General features: G+C 42.9%; 1 protein-coding gene across 36 annotated transcripts in view; it reads left to right on the plus strand.

Moving 5' to 3' along the window:
• Positions 1–19633, plus strand: part of CLASP1 (cytoplasmic linker associated protein 1) — a 260115-nt gene that overhangs the window by 206050 nt on the left and 34432 nt on the right. For 30 of the 36 annotated variants that reach the window (XM_021075175.1, XM_021075152.1, XM_021075183.1 and 27 more), the window contains 4 exons: positions 2903–2981; positions 3979–4122; positions 15576–15719; positions 16189–16295. In XM_021075175.1, the coding sequence (XP_020930834.1) occupies positions 2903–2981; positions 3979–4122; positions 15576–15719; positions 16189–16295 (474 nt within the window). Of the gene's footprint in view, positions 1–2902; positions 2982–3978; positions 4123–11238; positions 11326–15575; positions 15720–16188; positions 16296–19633 lie in introns of all 36 variants that reach the window. The other 6 variants (XM_021075147.1, XM_021075149.1, XM_021075156.1 and 3 more) reach the window with 1 other exon arrangement.

The raw sequence follows: 19633 nt of genomic DNA on the forward strand, positions 1-19633 counted from the left end.
ATAAAAAGGAAAAAAAAAGAAAGAAAAAAAGTAAAATAAGGAGACTAACTTGATGGGCCCAGAGTCCCACTTCACATTAGTGGCAGCCTGGGAGCCAAAAGCCAGGGTTGGTGGGGGCTGCCGTGTTGCCCAGTGCTGTGGTCACAGGCTGGCCTGCAGGGGGGATGTGGAGGGTGTCACGCAGCCCTGTCATCACCCCCTGCTTGCACCTCTTCAATGTCTCTGACTTCCAGGTGGGAGTTTATTTCTCTACACTGAGGTGCCAGCTTTTGGTCCCTGAGCCTGTAGAGCTGTATAATTTATGCTGCTGTAGAATTTTATTATCCTGGTAGATTATCCGTGAATTCCATGTTACATGCTGTATTTGCAATAAGGCTTTCAAACACTATCCTTCCTTTGGATGTTGGTGGAATTAGGGAACATTCCTGTGTACCAGTACACTGATGGACTTATAGTAACAGTTTAGCCACAGATTGACTGGAGGCACTGAACTGATGCGACTGATCTTATTAGCAAGTGCTGTAAAAGCAGGGGCTGTTACCTGATAGGCTGGAAGCTCTGGTTAGTTGTGGCCACGTTGAGATTTGGGGCCTGTGGTCCAGACTTTTTAAAAAAGGTCAGGAATGTGAATTAAGGGAACATGGGCAAGTTTTTTTTTGTTTTTTTTTTTTTTTAATGACACTGTGAAAGCCAAATAAAAATTTGTGAACCAAACTTTAGCCTGTAGATCATTTCCTTAATTTAGGTGAGTTTGTGATGGACAAGATCCATTTCAGATTTGGGGGGATGATGGGTTATTATTACGGTTATATTTCTAATCTTTGGTGGTTAAGGGAAAATATTATGCCTTCCTGTTAATTTCCTGAATGCCTTGTTCCTTTGAGAATCCGATTCTCAGTCGATTTGGTAAAAGTCTCCAAGGCAAGTTTACTGTTCCTCTTCTCTGCAGCTGAGATGTCTCACTGTTCAGGCTTATCTGGGATGAGTGAGGGCTGAGGGGTCTCTGTGATGGCTGAGCTGTTCCTCAGCTGGGAGACCTGATGGTGAAGCTGCCGGTTTCCTTGCCTCAGGCTGTTCCTGACAGCAGGGCCTGTTTCCAGGCTAAATATACCGGTTACCCAAACGCATTCTCCAGGCTCCCTTTGCTGAAGAGGAAAGGAGAGGTGGTTTTTTGGTTTTGTTTTGGGTTGGGGAGGGGACGAAGGAGAAAAAATTTAGCTTTTATTGCTTTGCCAGGCAAAGGAGGCCACAGCAGGCGAATGCCCTAAAGACTGTGCCCTCCTTTCGGAGAGAATAGAAGGTGATTTTATAGTTTGGGAGGAGAAAGTAGGGCCACAGATAAGGATCAGGGTAGATGTATACTTGCCTTCTTCTGCAGAGCTGGTATTTAGTGCTCTGGGACTGGTTCTGGTGGTCCTTCTCCTTTCTGAGATGAAGAATGCTCATCAAGTAGTTAGCGTCTTTCATTTATTGGGGGTTTTAGTTCTCAAGGAGAAGTATTTTGTGTGTGGTTTGTTGACCTTGTTTCTTTGATTTATAAGAGTTACTGAAATCACATATACCAAAATGTGCTTTGCTTCTAGAAGTGGTGCTCAGAGCTTCCTGGGTGCAAATAAATGTGGGGAGAAAGGATGTGCTTTTGGGTCAAGTTTACTTTTTATTAGTAGCACTAATGATGGAACTACCAGTACCTAGTATGTGCTGTGCACTTTATATTTTTCTTGTGTTATTTCATTCAAATTTCAGATTGGTCTTATGATTTCTTAGCTTTAAACCTACACCCCTTTTCTTTCAACTGTCCTTCGGTACATTGAGAATAGTCTCAAAGGGAGCCTAATGAAAGCAAAGCCTCCGTTCAGCCTCAGTTGTAGTAGATATTTGCGTTGCACTGTCTTTGCCACTAGTTTGGAAAGAATGTCTGCATCAGCCACAGGGGCTCCATTAGGCAATTTTAAACTAATACTAGTAATTGCAACATTTTAAGGAGAGCGCACTGACTTTGGCCAGCCCAGGGCCCTCAGGGTTACTCATTTGGATCCAAAATCTGAGATGACTACAAGAGATGGAGCTGAAGAAGGGCTCTCGGGGCCCCAGCTCCTGTGTGTGTTTGTAGCAGGGGAGGGTTTTTCTTGTAAGCGTCCTGCAGCCTCTCTTCTGTGCCAACCACTGAAGGTCAAGGTCACAGGCACTTGTTCCGCAAGGACCATGGAGGAGATGCAGTCAGCTTTGTTAATAAGCAAGATCAGCTATAAGCAGACTCGTCAAGGTGTAAACATTAATTTGGGAATTGAAGTGTTTCTCATGTAAGCAGTATTCAGAAGGGTCCCTGGGAGAAGATGAGCAGATCTTTAGCCAGCAAGTAGGAATTTCTTCCGCAGTTCATTGCTGAATTTATGTGTTTGGGACTTTTATCAAGATTTCTCTTTTTCTAAATTTTCTGTATAATGTGTATTACTTTAGTATTTATACAAAATGAAAAGCAATATTTTAAGCATGTAAACAGGATCGATTTTTACATATATTAATCTACAACAGTGGGGAGTTTCTGTCATGGTGCAGTGGTTAACGAATCCGACTAGGAACCACGAGGTTTCGGGTTCCATCCCTGGCCTTGCTCCGTGGGTTAAGGATCCGGCGTTGCTGTGAGCTGTGGTGTAGGTCGCAGACGCGGCTCGGATCCCACGTTGCTGTGGCTCTGGTGTAGGCCGGTGGCTACAGCTCCGATTCGACCCCTAGCCTGGGAACCTCCATATGCCACAGAAGCGGCCCAAGAAAATGGCAAAAAGACAAAACAAAAAACAAAAAAACTGCAACAGTGTATTTTTGTTTCTTGTATGACTTTACATGATTTCTTTGTAGTAAATCTTTCTTTTAAAATACCTTTTTCTTTTTTTAAAACCAGGGACTCCTTTCCATTTGATCAACAATTTAACATTTTAATGAGATTTATTGTGGATCAAACGCAAACTCCTAACCTCAAGGTTGGTAGCTATTTGTCAGTTTAACCTTTGGAAGTCAAATTTGCTTAAAATATACTTCCTTATACCTGCCTCGTATTTGGCGGTCATGGCTAAATCTGCTGTGATCACTCCTGTCTGGCTCTCTGTGGACGTGGCTCCACTTCTCTCGGTTCAGCACCTGGTAGAGAAGTTGCTGGTTTGCTAGGTGAAGCTGTCTTTACCTTTATTTTAAACTGCTGAAATGGGTGCCCCGTGTTGTATTCCTGCCAGCAGTGTGTGAGGACTGCAGTTGTTCCACATCCTTACCAGCACTGGGTATTATTACTCTTTTTCACAACTAATATTTAAACTAGAAAATTTGGACATGTTGAAATAGGTATCTTATTAGCGTGTTTTTAATATTAACATTGTCGTATGTGAAAATTGTTACATTTTGAAAAATCATACCTATAGTAGCAAGACTAATTGTATTTGAAGAAAGATGTGTTACTTTGCATTGTGTCAGGTAAACTGTCTTAACTTGTTAAGGTTGAGTTACCTTGTGTGGAGTTTTTGCAAAGGCCGGATGTGTAATCACCCTTTTCTCCTGAAGTCAGAACCAGTTGAGGCATCAGTGGGGAAGTGAGGGTAGAAGAGCAGCGTGATTACCTTCAGTGCTGCCTTGCAGGACGGGGCCCAGAGTGGCTCAGGGGCAGAACTGACAGAGCTGTCCCCAGCTCCGCTCCATGGCAGGGCTGCAGGAGTCTGGCAGGATAGCACACGTGAGGAGCAGAGCCGCCTTCTCTGCAGGCCCGGCAGCTGCAGAATGAAGAGAATTAAGCTGCGGGCCGCTCAGCCTGTCCCCAGACTCACCTGTCAGTCACTTTCTGCTGGATGCTCCTCCACATTAAAACATAAATCCCAGAGGAAGGAGGTGCCCCCTCCAGTCGAGTGTTTACTTTTCTCTGACCACCAGTTAAGAATCCCATTCAGAGATTTCTAAAGTGTGCTTAATGTTTATAATTACCGGCTCTTTTAGGTCAAGGTCGCAATCCTGAAGTACATTGAGTCTCTTGCAAGGCAGATGGACCCTACGGATTTTGTAAACTCCAGTGAGACAAGGCTTGCTGTTTCTCGAATCATAACCTGGACAACAGAACCAAAGAGTTCAGACGTGAGAAAGGTAGGTCCGAGAGACCCAGGTACGGTTCTGATTACGGGCTGATCTTAGGTGTGTGTAGGAAAGAGGGATTTATGGAACCTTACGGACCACTCGCACCCCCACTTGCAAACCGTTCTCACGCCTTTTCTCTGAAGCCAGGACTTTGCTCTTTGTCCTCATCCTCTCTTGCCAGCCCCACCTAGTTCCAGCCTTTGACTATCAACATGAAAACCTGAAATCATTTATCATGGGAGATAGCCTGATACCAAGGTGGTGTTTGGGTCTTTTATTTTTATTTTTATTTTTTTTGTGCCTTAGAGCTGTAGCCGCAGAATATGGAGGCTCCCCGGCTAGGGGTTGAATCGGAGCTACAGCTGCCAGCCTACACCACAGCCACAGCAACGCAGGATCTGAGCTGCGTCTGTGACCTACACCACAGCTCACGGCAACACCAGATCCTTAACCCACTGAGCGAGACCAGGGATCGAATCTGTATCCTCATGGATACTAGTCGGGTTTGTTAACCGCTGAGCCACGGTGGGAACTCCTGCTGCCTTCTGAAATGGCACATTAACCCAGTAAAGAGGGCACAGGATGCTATTATTTCTATTAGTAGTATTCTACCTTAGGAATGTTAGGAAAATAGATCCACATATGTTAAAAGCATTAATCAATTTCTGACACATTATAGGCACCGAGGAGGTGAAAGCACCGTGTTCATTGTTTCTTTTTTTCTTTTCACACACATAGCTGCTATTTGATTACTTTTATATAAACAAACTAGTCTTTAAAAGTAACCTGTTTTTTTTTAGGGCCGTATCCATGGCATATGGAAGTTCCCAGGCTAGGGATCAAATCAGAGCTACAGCTGCTGGCCTATGCCACAACCACAGCAACTCTGAATCTGAGCCACATCTGTGACCTGCACTGCAGTTCACAGCAACACCGGATCGTTAACCGACTGAGTGAGGCCACGAATCAAACCCATATCCTCATGGATGCTAGTCAGGTTTATTACTGCTGAGCCACAACGGGACCTCCTAAAAGTTACTTTTAAAAACCAGATTTCTGGAGTTCCCGTCGTGGCGCAGTGGTTAACGAATCCGACTAGGAACCATGAGGTTGCGGGTTCGGTCCCTGCCCTTGCTCAGTGGGTTAACGATCCGGCGTTGCCGTGAGCTGTGGTGTAGGTTGCAGACGCGGCTCGGATCCCGCGTTGCTGTGGCTCTGGCGTAGGCCGGTGGCTACAGCTTCGATTCAACCCCTAGCCTGGGAACCTCCATATGCCGCAGGAGCGGCCCAAGAAATAGCAACAACAACAACAACAACAACAAAGACAAAAGACAAAAAAAAAAAAATAAAAAAAATAAAAACCAGATTTCTCAGTTCTGCTTTCAGATTCAAAGTACTTGGTTTTGTCATTTGTGTATAATCATCTGCCTTGCGTTTTTTCCCCTCATTCTATACTCCATCCACACACACCCCTACCAAGATAGCCCTTTGGCCTTGGGGTTGTGCTGATAATGTGGACTGCTTGGGTCCAGCTGGTTAAGGATGGTTTCAAGCAGTAGTCAGAGGGATTCACAATTAATTGTTCTAATATTAAATAATATTTTTGCTTTATGATCCTTTTGTAAAATTTTGCATTATTTATCAAAAGCATATTTCACTGGCAGGCTTTAATTTAAGCATGGTTGGGATTAGAGACACATGCATGGGAGGTGGTGGAATGACTTGGATAATCTGAAGGTCAGAGGTGAGATTTCTGTTATAATTTTCAAAATTACAGGTCCACCAGTAAACACAAAAGTCTGAAGTACAGCTTTAGTTGTAACATGTATGTGTGTGTCTCTATGAGTATGTGGTCTTGTAATTAATGTTACTTAAGTTGTCCCTCCTATGGGGCAGAAAGAGATTTTAGACGTGCATGTTATCATAATTAGGGCCTCGGTGGGAACAACTCACTTTGACTATTTTGTCTTCTTTCTCTGGACATGCACATTAAAAATTTGAACTTGTTGTGGCGCAGTGGGTTAAGAATATGACTGCAGTGGCTCTGGTCATTGTGGAAGCCTGGGTTTGATCACTGACCCAGCCCAGTAAATAAGTTAAAGGATTTGGTGTTGCCATAGCTGTGGCTCAGATTCAGTCTCTGGCCTGGGAACATCCATTATTCTTGGGTGTAGCCATTAAAAAAAAAAAAAAAAAATTGAACTTGGGAGTTCCCTGGTGGCCCCAGCATTATCACTGCTTTGGTGCCCCGGTCCCTGGCCGGAACTTCTGCATGCTATGGGCACGGCTGAAAAAAAATTTTTTTTTTTTGGAACTAGTGCTTATTGTCCTAACTTTTCTAAACAGGATACTGGAGAAATTTTTTTCCATGAGTTATCTAGCCTGCGGCATCATAGCACTCAACTTTGCTTTAATCCTTATTCAGATCAAATATAGTGTTAGGATATTATTGCCAGAAATCATGTGACTCATTTAGTTTGGCCTTCAGCACTTATTTGCAGTTATTTCGGTTCATGCAGTGCTACAGCACAAAGCGTGGGCTCCACTGACCTGCTTCCAACGCCTGCCCTCACTTACTTCCCTTCCCTGTCCCTTTTTGAGGTCTGCTGAACACCTCACCCTCAGACGGAGATCAAGCTTGGGCTCTAGGACAGTATCCAGGCCTTCAGAGAAAGCTGAAAAGTTTTGCATCTAGGTCTCAGTTAGAATCAGCCTAGAAGTCGTTTGATTTACTTGGTGTAGAGAGGAGTATGGACGGTGTTTTGTGTCTGATTGAGGTTCCCTCTGTCTTGGCTGATTTTTAATGCACAGTTTGGAGGCCCATCATTCTAGACCGTTCCCCTGGGGTTGAGTGTCAAGACATACGGGCTGCTGATGTACTTACGACCTGGCTGTCAGTACCCAGAGCATCAGAGCCTTCAGGACCAGGCCTGGCCTTGCTCTTCCCCGCCTCCCTGCTTTAGCTCACCCTGTGTGCTCAGCACCTAGCCCAGTGCCTATAGTGACAGAGTAGGTATTCAGTTAGTGTTCTGAATGAATTAATGAATGATGAATACCCAGAGAGAAATGACCTAATTTCAGGTAACATCGTGAAGCCATCATTTTCAAAACAAATTATCACAAACTTAGCTTGAAACTATGCAGATTTCTCATCTCACAGTTTTATGGTCAGGAGCCTGGCACATGTCCTCTGCGTTCTCTGCCCAGAGTCTTCCCCAAGGTGTTGCCTGGGTCTCAGATCTCACCTGAGACTGGGTTTCTCTCCCAGCTCACATTCAGTTCCTTGCAGAACGGGTAGGGGTGCCTGCTTTCTTGCTGCCTGTCAGCAGGGGGCGCTCTCAGCACAGGGGGCTCCTGGCTGTCCCCTGTCACATGGCGTGCTCTTCAGCATGGTGGTTTGCTTCCTGAAAGCCAGCAGAAGTTTTGAAGAAATACTGTCCCAAAACTTACCAGATTTTATGAAAAACATGAATCCACACTTCCAAGAAGCTCAGAAAGCTACAAGAGTAAAAAGTAGATCCACACCCAGATACCTCATGATCAAACTACTGAAAGCTGAAGACAGAGCAGATCCTGAAAGCAGCAAGGGGACAGCTCGGCACAGCCAGGAGACCTTCAGGAAGATAGACTGTGGCCTTCTCTTTGGAGACTGGGGAGAGTGGGCAGCCAGATTCCTTTCATGGCACTGAAAGGAAGGCACTCTCTGTTTAGCAAAACTCTTCTTCAAAAATGAAAAATAGATGAACGAAGCCAGCAGTATTAAAATGAAGACTCCTTTTAATCTCTCTGACTCTTGTAAGGCTTGCCTGATTAGGGCAGACCCACTGAGATAACCTGCCCTTTGATTAACTACAGTCAGCTGATTCAGGATGGGCCTTATTAATTAATTAATTTAGTCTTTTTAGGGCTGCACCTGCGGCATATGGAGGTTCCCAGGCTAGGGGTCTAATTGGACCTGCAGCTGCCGGCCTACATCACAGCCACAGCAACATGGCATCCTGGCCACGTCTGCGACCTACACCACAGTTCATGGCAACACTATCCTTAACCCACTGAGCGAGGCCAGGGATCGAACCCGCATCCTCATGGATACTAGTTGGGTTTGTTACTGCTGACCCACAACCGGGACTCCAGGACAGGCCTTAATTATATCTGCAAAATCCCTTCTGCCTGTAACACAGTTATGGGAGTGACAAGTTCATCATATTCACAAGTCCTTCTCCCTCTAGGGGAGGGGCTTACACTGGGCTTATGCACCAGGAGGCAGGAATCTTGGGGTCCATCTTAGTGCTCTGCCTACCAAGGCTTTGGTCTTTCTCAATGGGTTGGCATGAACCTTCCATGGTTAGGTATTTGGTAATTCCTTTCATTCCTTAGCTCTCACTTAAATAGAAAGCCTTTTTACCTAACGGCACATATTGTGCCAAGGTTCAGTTTAGTAGGTGCATCTCTGCATTCAAGCCCCCCCCCCATTTTTTTATTATCCATGATATCTGTGTCCCTGGGTATTTGGTTTTTGGTGGTATCCATGCAGCATTCACTGGTTACTGGTAAAGGGAGTTTGATTTAATTCAAGTAGGCTGGTTAAAGCACCGTGTTCAAATGTATTCCTTTGCCCCATGACTACTCCCACAACTTCTGCATTAGAGCACAGAGATTAGTGCAGAGATAGATTCACTTTTATTTAAATGCTCTGTTCTGATGTCCCAACCACTGGATATTTAAATAAGTAGAGTTGATGTTGTACCTGATACAGCTACCTTATTCAAGAACTTGAGGTTTATTGGAAAGATTGTCTAAATGAATAGTGCCTATATAAGTTAAAATACTCAGAAATTGTGATATGGTATGTATCACTCAGCTCTAAGATTTAAAATTGTCATTGTTGGGAGTTCCCATCGTGGCTCAGCAGTTAACGAATCTGACTCGCATCCATGAGGTTGGAGGTTTGATCCCTGCCCTCTCTCGGTGGGTTAAGGATCCAGCATTGCCATGAACCCGTGGTGTAGGTTGCAGACGTGGCTCACATCCCGAATTGCTGTTGCTGTGGCTGTGGTGTAGGCCAGCAGCTACAGCTCTGATTCAACCCCTGGCCTGGGAGCTTCCATATGCCATGGGTGTGGCCCTAAAAAAAGCAAAAATAAAATAAAATAGTCATTATCATTTTATAGCTGTAAACAAATAAAACAGGCAGCATTTTTTATCTGGATAATTTAATGCAGTAAAGACATGCCTACTTATATATTTTAAGTAAGTGTATGTTTTGCCTCATCTGCAATTTGCAGGTATTAGAAGGTTGTTATCAGATGCTAGAGAGGGGTTGGTGACTTAGAAGCACTTCGTGATCATGAACCAAATTCTCCTCTTGGTGCCCTGATGTAATTTTTTAAGAGAAGGGCATGGTTATATCTCAAGTACTAGGAGAGCCCTACAGCCTGAAATCTATGCAGTAAACTCTCCTGTTGGCCCTGTCCTTAGAGAATACTAATTTGTACAAATAATCCTTGGGAAGTTTGCAGGCAGTGTTGTCATTCTCCACATCTGTAAGGTCGTATTTCGGGAAACCCTTTAGAAACGTTTCAAGCCGATAAAACTCCAATTTACTGACTTTCACATTTTTAATATTTTGTTTCCCTTTTTATCTCAGTGTTCTGGGATGTTTCATATGGAGGGGGGGGGGTGTTTAAATATTTGCAATGTTAAGGAATGAAGAAGCACAACCCAAACCAGAACACAGGCTGATCACCAGCGAGGTGTGCTTACCTGGCTGAGACTGACAAATTGGATGAAAGAGCCCCACCCAGGCTTTCATGGCCTGCTTTATTCCAAAAGTATGGGAATCCTGATTGGTTGTGTTGACCAGACTGTACAGAGAGAGGCGCACCAGACCTTTCTTAATGCACTGTGTTTGTGTTACGTTCGCACAGTGTATTCATAGAAGCAAGTCGATTCTGGAGTTTGCTCTCTGTTGACTTCTGCCCCTGCTCCTTGTTAGTGGTGTGAGCAAATCTTGTTTATTATCCATAAAATAGGAATCAATGATACATGTCATCACTGGAAGGACTAATTGCCATAGAGCATATAAAAACAGAGTAAATCTTAACTTGGTTTGTTGAAGCTTCAGCTATTACTGTTTGAGGATTGTTTTGATTTTGCTGCTGGTCCAGATTTTTTCTCCCTTCAATCACAGGGAACGTGGTAATGACAAGGAATTGTATGTTTATAGTTTAGGGTTCAGAATCCCTGTATATTTCCTTATTATATGCAATTCTCTAGCATTGAACACCAGCTTTGTCAAATGAACTAACAAACTTAGCCCCCAGATGTTGTTTTGAGAAATGTGGAAATAAAGACATGGCAAAGAAAACTAGAAATGATAAATATACTGTAACCTGGAGCAGGAAAAGTATGTAAATAGCCTTCAAAGGTCGTGTTTTGTTTTGTTTTGTTTTTTGTCTTTTTCCCTTTTCTAGGGCTGCTCCTGCAGTATATGGAGGTTCCCAGGCTAGGGGTCGAATCGGAGCTACAGCCGCCGGCCTACGGCCTACGCCAGAGCCACAGCAATGCAAGATCCGAGCCGCATCTGCGACCTACACCACAGCTCACGGCAACGCCGGATCCTTAACCCACTGAGCGAGGCCAGGGATCAAACCTGCAACCTCATGATTCCTAGTCGGATTTGTTAACCACTGGGCCATGACGGGAACTCCAAGGTCAAGATTTCTAATTGAAAAAATTTTAAACCTCTGTTGATAGATAGGCAGCATGTCCTAATCTGCAAGCTAAGGGTTTTACTATCAAATAAGATTTGAATCTCAGCTTAACTCTGACTGCCTCTTTCAAGTCTCATTTTGATGTCTTTGATCTCCCATTTCATCCCTGTAAAGCAGGAACACTGCTGCTTTCAGGAAGGATTATGGCAAAGAACTGCAGTGTAAAAATCATAGTTACTGTTACTATTCTGACAGTTACTCTCCTTAAACTTTCAGATGATATAATCTCTCTATATATGTGATTTTAGAAAAGAAGCCGCACGCTTGTACAGCTTACAAAGCACCATGGTTCTAAGCACTTGCTTCTTGTCTGGTTAAACCCCCCTCTCCTGTCTGTCTGTCCCCGCTTCAGCGTAGTCGAGCAGGTGATGTCCCCGCTAGGTCAGCCTCAGCCTGCTCTGGGCCTGGAGGAGGAAACTTGGAAGAAAATTGCAAACAGGTAGATTTAAAATTGTACTAATTTGAAAAAAAGACACCTCACTGTTTGCATTTGAGATGATTAATTCTGATTATCTTGTGAAGACACTGAGAAGATTTTGAAGAAACCTAAAATTAATGTAGTAGTACGTGAGAGAGAGCTCACGTGCGTGTGCATGGGCACGGCTGTGTCAGTGTTTGTGTTTGGAATGTTTTATGATTAACTACCTTCCCCAAGAAATTGGCACGTTGAATACAGACTTCTACCACATTTTAACGAAATAGCAAAGGAGAGATACTAAATTTAAAGTGTCAGAAGATTTTAAAATACCTTCTTTTGGTGGTTTTCTTTTCTTTCCTTTTTTTTTTTTTTTTTTTTTTTTCCTTTTAAGGCTGCACCCGAGGCATATGGAGGTTCCCAGGCTAGGAGTCGAATCAGAGCTACAGCTGCCAGCCTACACCACAGCCACAGCAATGCAGGATCCTTAACTCTCTGAGCAAGGTCAGCGATCGAACCTGCGTCCTCATGGATGCTAGTCAGATTTGTTAACTACTGAGCCACTCCGGGAACTCCTTTGGTGGCATTCCAAAGCAATTTTAATAGCAATCTGAAGGAAGCAGTAATAGTTGTTGAATAAATTAGAAAACTTTTTCCTTTCACATTTTAAGTTTTCCCTAATTAATACCAAGACTGACGTATTTGTCAAAGTTTTATTGCTCTCCCATCTGGAAGAATCCTTTTTCTGCTGTCAGGTACACAGCATTCAAAGCAGTCGACAGCCCTAAAGTTCTTCAGACACTAGCAGTGAGATTTGAAGAACTTTTTTTTTTTTTTGGTCTTTTTGCCTTTTCTAGGGCCGCTTCCCTCGGCATATGGAGGTTCCCGGGCTAGGGGTTGAATTGGAGCTCTAGCCGCTGGCCTACGCCAGAGCCACAGCAACGAAGGATCGTAGCCACGTCTGCAACCTACACCACAGCTCATGGCAACGCCGGATCCTTAACCCACTGAGCAAGGCCACGGATTGAACCCGCAACCTCATGGTCCCTAGTCGGATTTGTTAACCACTGAGCCATGACGGGAAGTCCAAGATTCAAAGAACTTTTTATACTCACTCCCCAAATTCTACTTTACGGGCTTAAGTGGGAATCATTTCCTTTTAGGTTGCCATTTGATCTTTAAAGTGCCTTGCCCTGGGAGTTCCTGCTGTGACACAGTGGTTTAAGAATCCAGCTGTAGCAACTCAGGTTGCTGCGGAGGCCTGGGTTCAATCCCCGGCCCAGAGCAGTAGATTAAAAGATCCAGCATTGTCACAACTGTGGCTCAGATTCAGTCTCTGGCCCAGGAATTTCCATATGCTATGGGGTGTGGCCATAACACACACACACACACACACACACACACACACACATGCACGCACGCACGCACGCATGTACGCGTGCGTGCAACACATTGCCCCAAAGATGTCCCTTAGAAAAAGTCAGCAGCAGAGTTTTGGTCTGACTTTCTTAATGGCCCTTCCTCTGGTGGAGGCAAGAATTGAGACCTGGGACAAGCACAGAGGCACCCTCCATTTTTTGACTCATTATATACCCTTAGCTCTGCCCCAGCAGCTTTCCGTGAATCTCTCCATCCCATCCCCATAGTGACATTGTTCCTGCACCGAGAGCATGTTGATGGTGGTGCTAAATACGGCCCGGCCTCCATCCTTGCCCAGGTGTTCCGGTATCCCAGCTCCTCACAATGCAGAGAGCCGTAGAGAAAAATGCTTTAGAATCGGAGAACAGTCTCATTTCTCCTTCAACTTCAGTTTTAAAATCTTTTAAAAATAATATATTTAAATGATAGTTTGCATCCATTTCTGGGTCTTGAGTCTCATTAGGAAAAGATCTTACTTTGAAAACAGCTTTAAGTCAAAGGGTTACTTTTGAAAATTGTATAAAAATACAAAAAATACATTTTGTATTTTGGAAAATGCCAGAATAAATTATATCCATTTATTTGTGTAAATCACACTCATACCATCTGTCCAACTAGTTATTTCCCCAATTCCCTGTCTTTCTGTTTGATTTCTTATTGAAAGTCCCTTTACGGTTCTTGCGAGGGGCTCATCAGTGGGTCAGAAGTAGAAGCTGGCACACTTTCTTTTCCCCTGTGATAAAAGTCACCCGTGCCCGTGTTAAGTAGCTGTGAATTACCACAGTTTCATGGCCTGTCATCTTGCAGCCCATTGTTCTTAAAAGATCCCACCAGTTCATAATTTGCCTCCTGAAACCCCAACTAAGTTTTTATTATTAGGTATCTGGTCATTCTGGGAAGAAATAAAGTCTAAAGACAGCAGCACATTTCACACTGAAAACATACTATTCAAAAATGTAATACTATGGCATATAATTTTCTAGTGCCATTTTCAGTCAAAAAATAAGTGCCTAAACTTTACTAAATTGGTGATGTTGAATTTTCTTCCCTGCTTCCCTCCTTCTTTGAAGTGTAGTGTTTACTGCATGCATTTTTTTCTAACATGTAATAATTTTTTTTTTTAATGCACAAGTTACTTTGCATGATTTGGGGAATTTGCTTTTATACAAATCGTATTAACAGTACGTGACATAGATGGTGAAATGAGTTCTTCAGATAATGATTTATTAAAAACGTTTCAATAATGAAATGTAGAAATGTGTATTTTAGTACAATCACTAAAAAATGTATTTTGCCTGTATCATGAAAGCGTGCTGGCCCTTATGATTTAATTTAGATGGAAAATCTATTAATGACCATATTTGGCAGTCTAGGGGGGAAAAATGAGATGCTTTTGCCTAATGGTGTGCTTAATAAATGCTTTTGACATTATGAAAAATAATTTTTGATTGGGTAAAAAATATTCTGATATTTCTAATTTTGGTTAAATATATTTAGGTCATTGGATTTTTTTTTTTTTTTCCTTCTCCAGGCACAAAATAGTAGGTTGGTCTTAAATGGATCTACAATTAATTTTAACAGTATAAAAGCATTGAAAAGCTCTGTGGTATTTATTTCCAAAGAATTTCTCAGCAAACACGTTTTTGTGTGATGTTCTATTTGGTGGGAAAATATTTAGAATAATTACTCCAATCCTAAATAGTACACTTTTTGGACAAATGCATGCTTTCAATCAAGAGATTTTTCAAAATGTTTTCCTTTCTTTCGATACCTAGAAATTTATAGGAAATGCCAGTTGGTATTTCATAAAATTTTCCTTTGGCATAGTTTTTTAAGTTTGAGCACCATAGACAGCACATAACTTCCCAAGGAGCCAGAGTCTTACCTGACTACTGCTGCTTTAGTTACTTGCTTTTCCCACTTTGCTGCTCTAGTGATTACATGCAGTCCTGCCTTGTTGTCTCTAATAAAGAAAGTAGAACATTTTCCAAAAGGCAGAAGATTATTTTTGTTTTGAACCATATAAATCTGGTTGCTTTACAAAGACCATCTCTATACCCAATTGACAGGGGTAAAAATAGGAATGTTTCAGATATATTTAAACTCTCTTTCTAGTATTTCTTAGTCACTAAGAAAAGTGGTTTTTCAAGATAACCTAAGTGGGGGGGTGACTTGTTTAGAAACTTGTTCTTTCCAGAGTATGCTGGGAGCCTTGTCCAGCTTTGACTTACCAGAGTGAACAATCTTGAACCTTTTAAAATTTTTCAATTGTTTTGTTTACATACTTACCAGCTTTGTTCCTAGTGCTGCAAAGCAAAGGAAAAGTTATCAGCATTTTTTTTTTTTTTGGTCTTTTTTTAGGGCCACACCCATGGCATATGGAGGTTCCCAGGCTAGGGGTCTAATTGGAGCTGTTGCCGCCAGCCTACGCCAGAGCCACAGCAGCCCAGATCCAAGCCTCGTCTGTGACCTACCCCACAGCTCAGAGCAATGCCAGATCCTTAACCCACTGAGTGAGGACAGGGATCAAACCTGCAACCTCCTGGTTCCTAGTCAGATTTGTTCCCGCTGTGCCATGATGGGAACTCCATGGAATTTGTTGTTACTGAGCTCTGGAGATCTGAGGCCAGGGTGATAAATGAACCAGGGCTCATTTTCCATATTGGAGTTGGGCTCTTGATGGTATTATTTTCTCTAGATTTTTTTTTTTTTGTTTGGTTTGTTTTATGGCAAAGTTGTCCTCTTTCTATTTTTTCCACTCATACAAAAGTGTTTTCTTTTAAAAACAATTTTAATGAGCATTCTGACCAAGATATGCACTTGTACATACTGTAACTTAAATCATCTTTTTCTAGGCAGCACAAATTGTGCTAATCTCTCTGTTTGAATTGAACACTCCCGAATTTACCATGTTACTTGGTGCCTTGCCAAAAACATTCCAGGATGGTGCCACCAAACTCCTGCACAACCACCTCAAGAATTCCAGTAACACCAGTGTGGTGAGTGCTTCGGTCATGATTGGTGCCTCTGATCGTGACCTTTCAAATTCTCTTTCAGTAGCCGGTGGGCATCTCGAGTGTGGGGGCTGTGTCTGGTCTTACCATGGTCCCAGTGCATGGATGAACCTGGTGTTGATATATGACCTTTGAGGTTTGGTGGTTAACTTTTTTACTGGGTCATTTGATGAGTTAGTCATTGAGTGACTTATTTTCTTCTCACTGTAAAGATGCAGATGTCCAATTGTGTCTGCCAAGCTGACATCAGTCACTCAGCTTCAGGAATGCCTGTTTGACAGTTATCCTTTCTTGATGTGCATGCACTTAAAATAGACCTCAGGATTCTGGGAAAGAAAACCACCGATTGTGCAAACTGCCCATTTACTTCCATGTGGGTTCAGAGGCCAAGGGGCAAATGGACCTGTGTTCTTTCTTCCTCCCCTGATGCTGATGCTCTTCTGCCTCCACCCAGGGCTCTCCGAGCAACACCATTGGCCGGACTCCCTCCCGACACACCAGCAGCAGGACCAGCCCCCTGACCTCACCCACCAACTGTTCCCATGGGGGCCTGTCTCCAAGGTAACGCCATTTCAGCACAGCTGGAAATAGCTAAAGCACCCCAGTGTCTAGCCTGTTCTAGATGTTCACACCAAGCAGGGTACCAGAAAGAGTGTGGGTCCCAGGAGACCACGGGTTCTCACCCAAATCTTAACTGTCGTTCTGGACAAAACGGTTCACTTCTGTGGTGAAACGAGCAGTTTCTGCTGAATGTTCTCTGGGATTCTTCTAACTCTAATCACTTTCTAATGCTTTAAAGATTTTAAAACTCAAAGTTACATTTAGAACTGTGTCACATAGAAACCGTCTAGCAACTCCTCTCCTATCCTGTGAGTGATAGGAGCACCTGAAGGTATCTAGTCACCTAAATAAATCCCTTGTAATTAGTCCACACACAGTCTGGGTTTGTTTTCCAACCAAGAGGCCATTCCAGGCCTGGTTGCTGTCATTGTGGGCTCACGTTTGAATCAGAATGCTGCTCTGAGGAGGGATCGAGAACCTGAGAACTAAAATCAGATCAGCATTTTCAGATTCTCATTAGGACCATGAGAGTCTGAGACAGTGACTTACAGAGAGAAGACGTTTTGTTGAGGTCTTTAGATAGCATCTTCCATCTGGCCAGAGCCTCTAGAAATCTCTGCATGGCGGCTTCAGCGACCCCCTAGCATATGCTGAAGTTTCTTATGGCCTCACTCAGAGTTGTGATCCCACAGGCCGCATTTCTAGGAAGAAGCCAGTGCCTGGACCTGCAAGGGTCACACGTGCTGTGTTTGTCGAGAAGAAGTCCAGTCTAGATCGTCAGCGTCACTAACAAGAATCAGGGGGCTGTGTCCAGAGAGTTGCTGACACCACAAGCTTAAAATTATAAGAAAATACCCCAAGTATGCCATTTCCCCTTTAAGAGTTACCTCTTTAGTAGGAAGATACCAAAATGTAAGTGCCTTTAAAGTTAGATTTTTTTTTTAATTTAGATTTTTAAATGATCAAGAGTCTTCCAAACTCCTCTGTCCTTACCACTGAAGTTCTCCTCAGTTTCTCAAGTTATCATATAAATATTTTGGAAGATGTCAAATTTGTGTTTTTCTCTGGAGAAACAGAGTATTTTGTGTTCTTACAGCATCCTAGTGTGTATATTGCCTTATATTTAATCCTAAGGTCCCCTGGCTTTATATTTAGGTAGGTGAAGTATGATGTTATATTTCCAGATTTGGTCTGTGTCATCATGACTTCAGCAGACTGTTATAATTAGACAGTTGAGATCAAAAACTAATGCAAGTACGTCTAACTTTCCTCAAGTGTGACTGAGGCTCAGCCGACTATTTTTTTTAATGTTAACATCTGATAGGGAGTTGCCATCGTGGCTCAGCGGAAACGAATCTGACTAGTATCTATGAGGATGCAGGTTCGATCCCTGGCCTTGCTTAGTGGGTTAAGGATCTGGTATTGCTGTTAGCTGTGGTGTAGGCCAGCAGCTATGGCTCCGATTTGGCCCATAGCCTAGGAACCTCCGTATGCCGCAGGTGCAGCCTTAAAAAACAAAGCAAAACAAAAAAATCTGTATCTAGATAAATGGTTTGCCTAGAAGGACCCTAGTGTTGACTATAAACTCATGGAGTTCTCTTTCTTTGTAGGAGAGAATTTTACAGAAAACTACTCTCTGTAAATTATTGCTTTTGTTTAGAAGTGATATTTCTGCAACATTGAGAAATCAGTAATACACCATTCATACTTCTTATCTTTTAGCAATTTCATTAATAGGGTGGCATGTTCTTTAGGTGATAAACAAAAGATAAAAGTAAGTATTTTATTATTGTATGTGCTAACATGTGCTAATAGTCTAAGTAAAAGATTGGAGAAGGCTGCTAGCATAAATCCAACAGAGCTGAGATTTGGCTCGGTATTAATCTTCATGGATCTCCAACTTATTTAAAAATTCTAATTTATTTTTCTGGGTCACCATTCATTTTTAACTAGCCCTGGTCTTTAAGTTTTACTGTTAGGGTTATAAGTGAGTGGAGGAAATATTTTAACAAGTCCAAGTGCGGCCTAACTATTTTCTTACCAACAAATTCTTCTTTTAAGGAATTATTTAGTTAAATAGTTTTCTTTCTTTTTAATAAGAATATGCCCTTGGTCAGTGCATAACTAGCCAGAATGGCCTCACTTCAGCCGACTTGAACTCAATAAGAGAAATAATTTTTCTCACAACTAAAACTGTCCTGAAGTGGGAAAAACTGCCTCACGTCATCACATTACTGGAATATTCAAATAGGCTACATACTTTCTACAGGAAATTGATGAAAGAAATCACTAAATAGGAGAATGTACTACGTAGGTTATGACATTCCAAGTAGGTGTCAGATTCTTCCAGATATAAACTCAGCTATTTTTCTGAGCAATGCTCTTGAAACATTTGTTTTCTGTGACCTGCTATTCTTCTGAATCATCGTGACCATATAACATTAGATTTTTATTCTTAAGGGAAAGAGTTCTTGCCAATTGTTTTTAATCTAATTCTTGAGTATCAAAATGAACTAGTTTTTTTTTAGCTCCCAAATTCTACCCTCAGATCATGATAAGAAGAAAATATTCTAACATGATGAGCACATATAATTTGTTAGTTTCTTGTAATCGCTAGTGAGAGATTCATTTTTATCAACACAGCAGTGTTAGAGAAGCTAGTAAGTTAAACATCTGTGGAACATGCATCAGTCGGCACTTCTGTGTGAAGGAAGGGCTGCTGCTAGTTCCCGGCTAGTAAACAGATGCCACTGGGTGTCTGAGAGAAGGCTTGGAGTGTTCCATCGTTAAACACATATTGATATTTTGACTCATTTTACCCAGTGTTATGTATGTTAAATGAAAAGCAAAGTTGCAAGGGGCTTCAGAAATTTCTCTTTAAGATGCCCACAGCGTGTGGCTATCCCCTGGGCCGCTGTACCTTCCTAGGAACATGTAGGGCCTCCCTAGGTGGTTCGTGTCTGTCCAGCCTGGCAGTGAAAGGCGCCTCTAGGTGGACTTATGTCCTCCCATCTGAGGATCTGGAGTATTCATGAAATGAAAGTGGGGATCGGCTCGGAGACCTCCCCACCCCCCGCAGTGTGTGATGGGGCAGAGGTCTTGACGCCTGTGCTGTGGTGACCTCTCACCTCCACCCTTATTTTCCTGGTAAAACAGGGCCATGACATCCACAGGGATACAGCTGTGTCCCAGCCGCACTTAGATCTGCGATGGGGGAGGGGTGTCCCCTGGGGACACTGCCCCATGCAGGCTCTATCTGCAGCTGCCTGTTGAATCTCTGGGCAGTGCCGTCTATCTCTGTCCACCTCTCTGGGGTCTCTGGGCCCATGGGGCAGCAG

This window comes from Sus scrofa, chromosome 15 (genome assembly GCF_000003025.6).
Source record: "Sus scrofa isolate TJ Tabasco breed Duroc chromosome 15, Sscrofa11.1, whole genome shotgun sequence".
In the NCBI taxonomy this organism is placed as follows: domain Eukaryota; kingdom Metazoa; phylum Chordata; class Mammalia; order Artiodactyla; family Suidae; genus Sus; species Sus scrofa.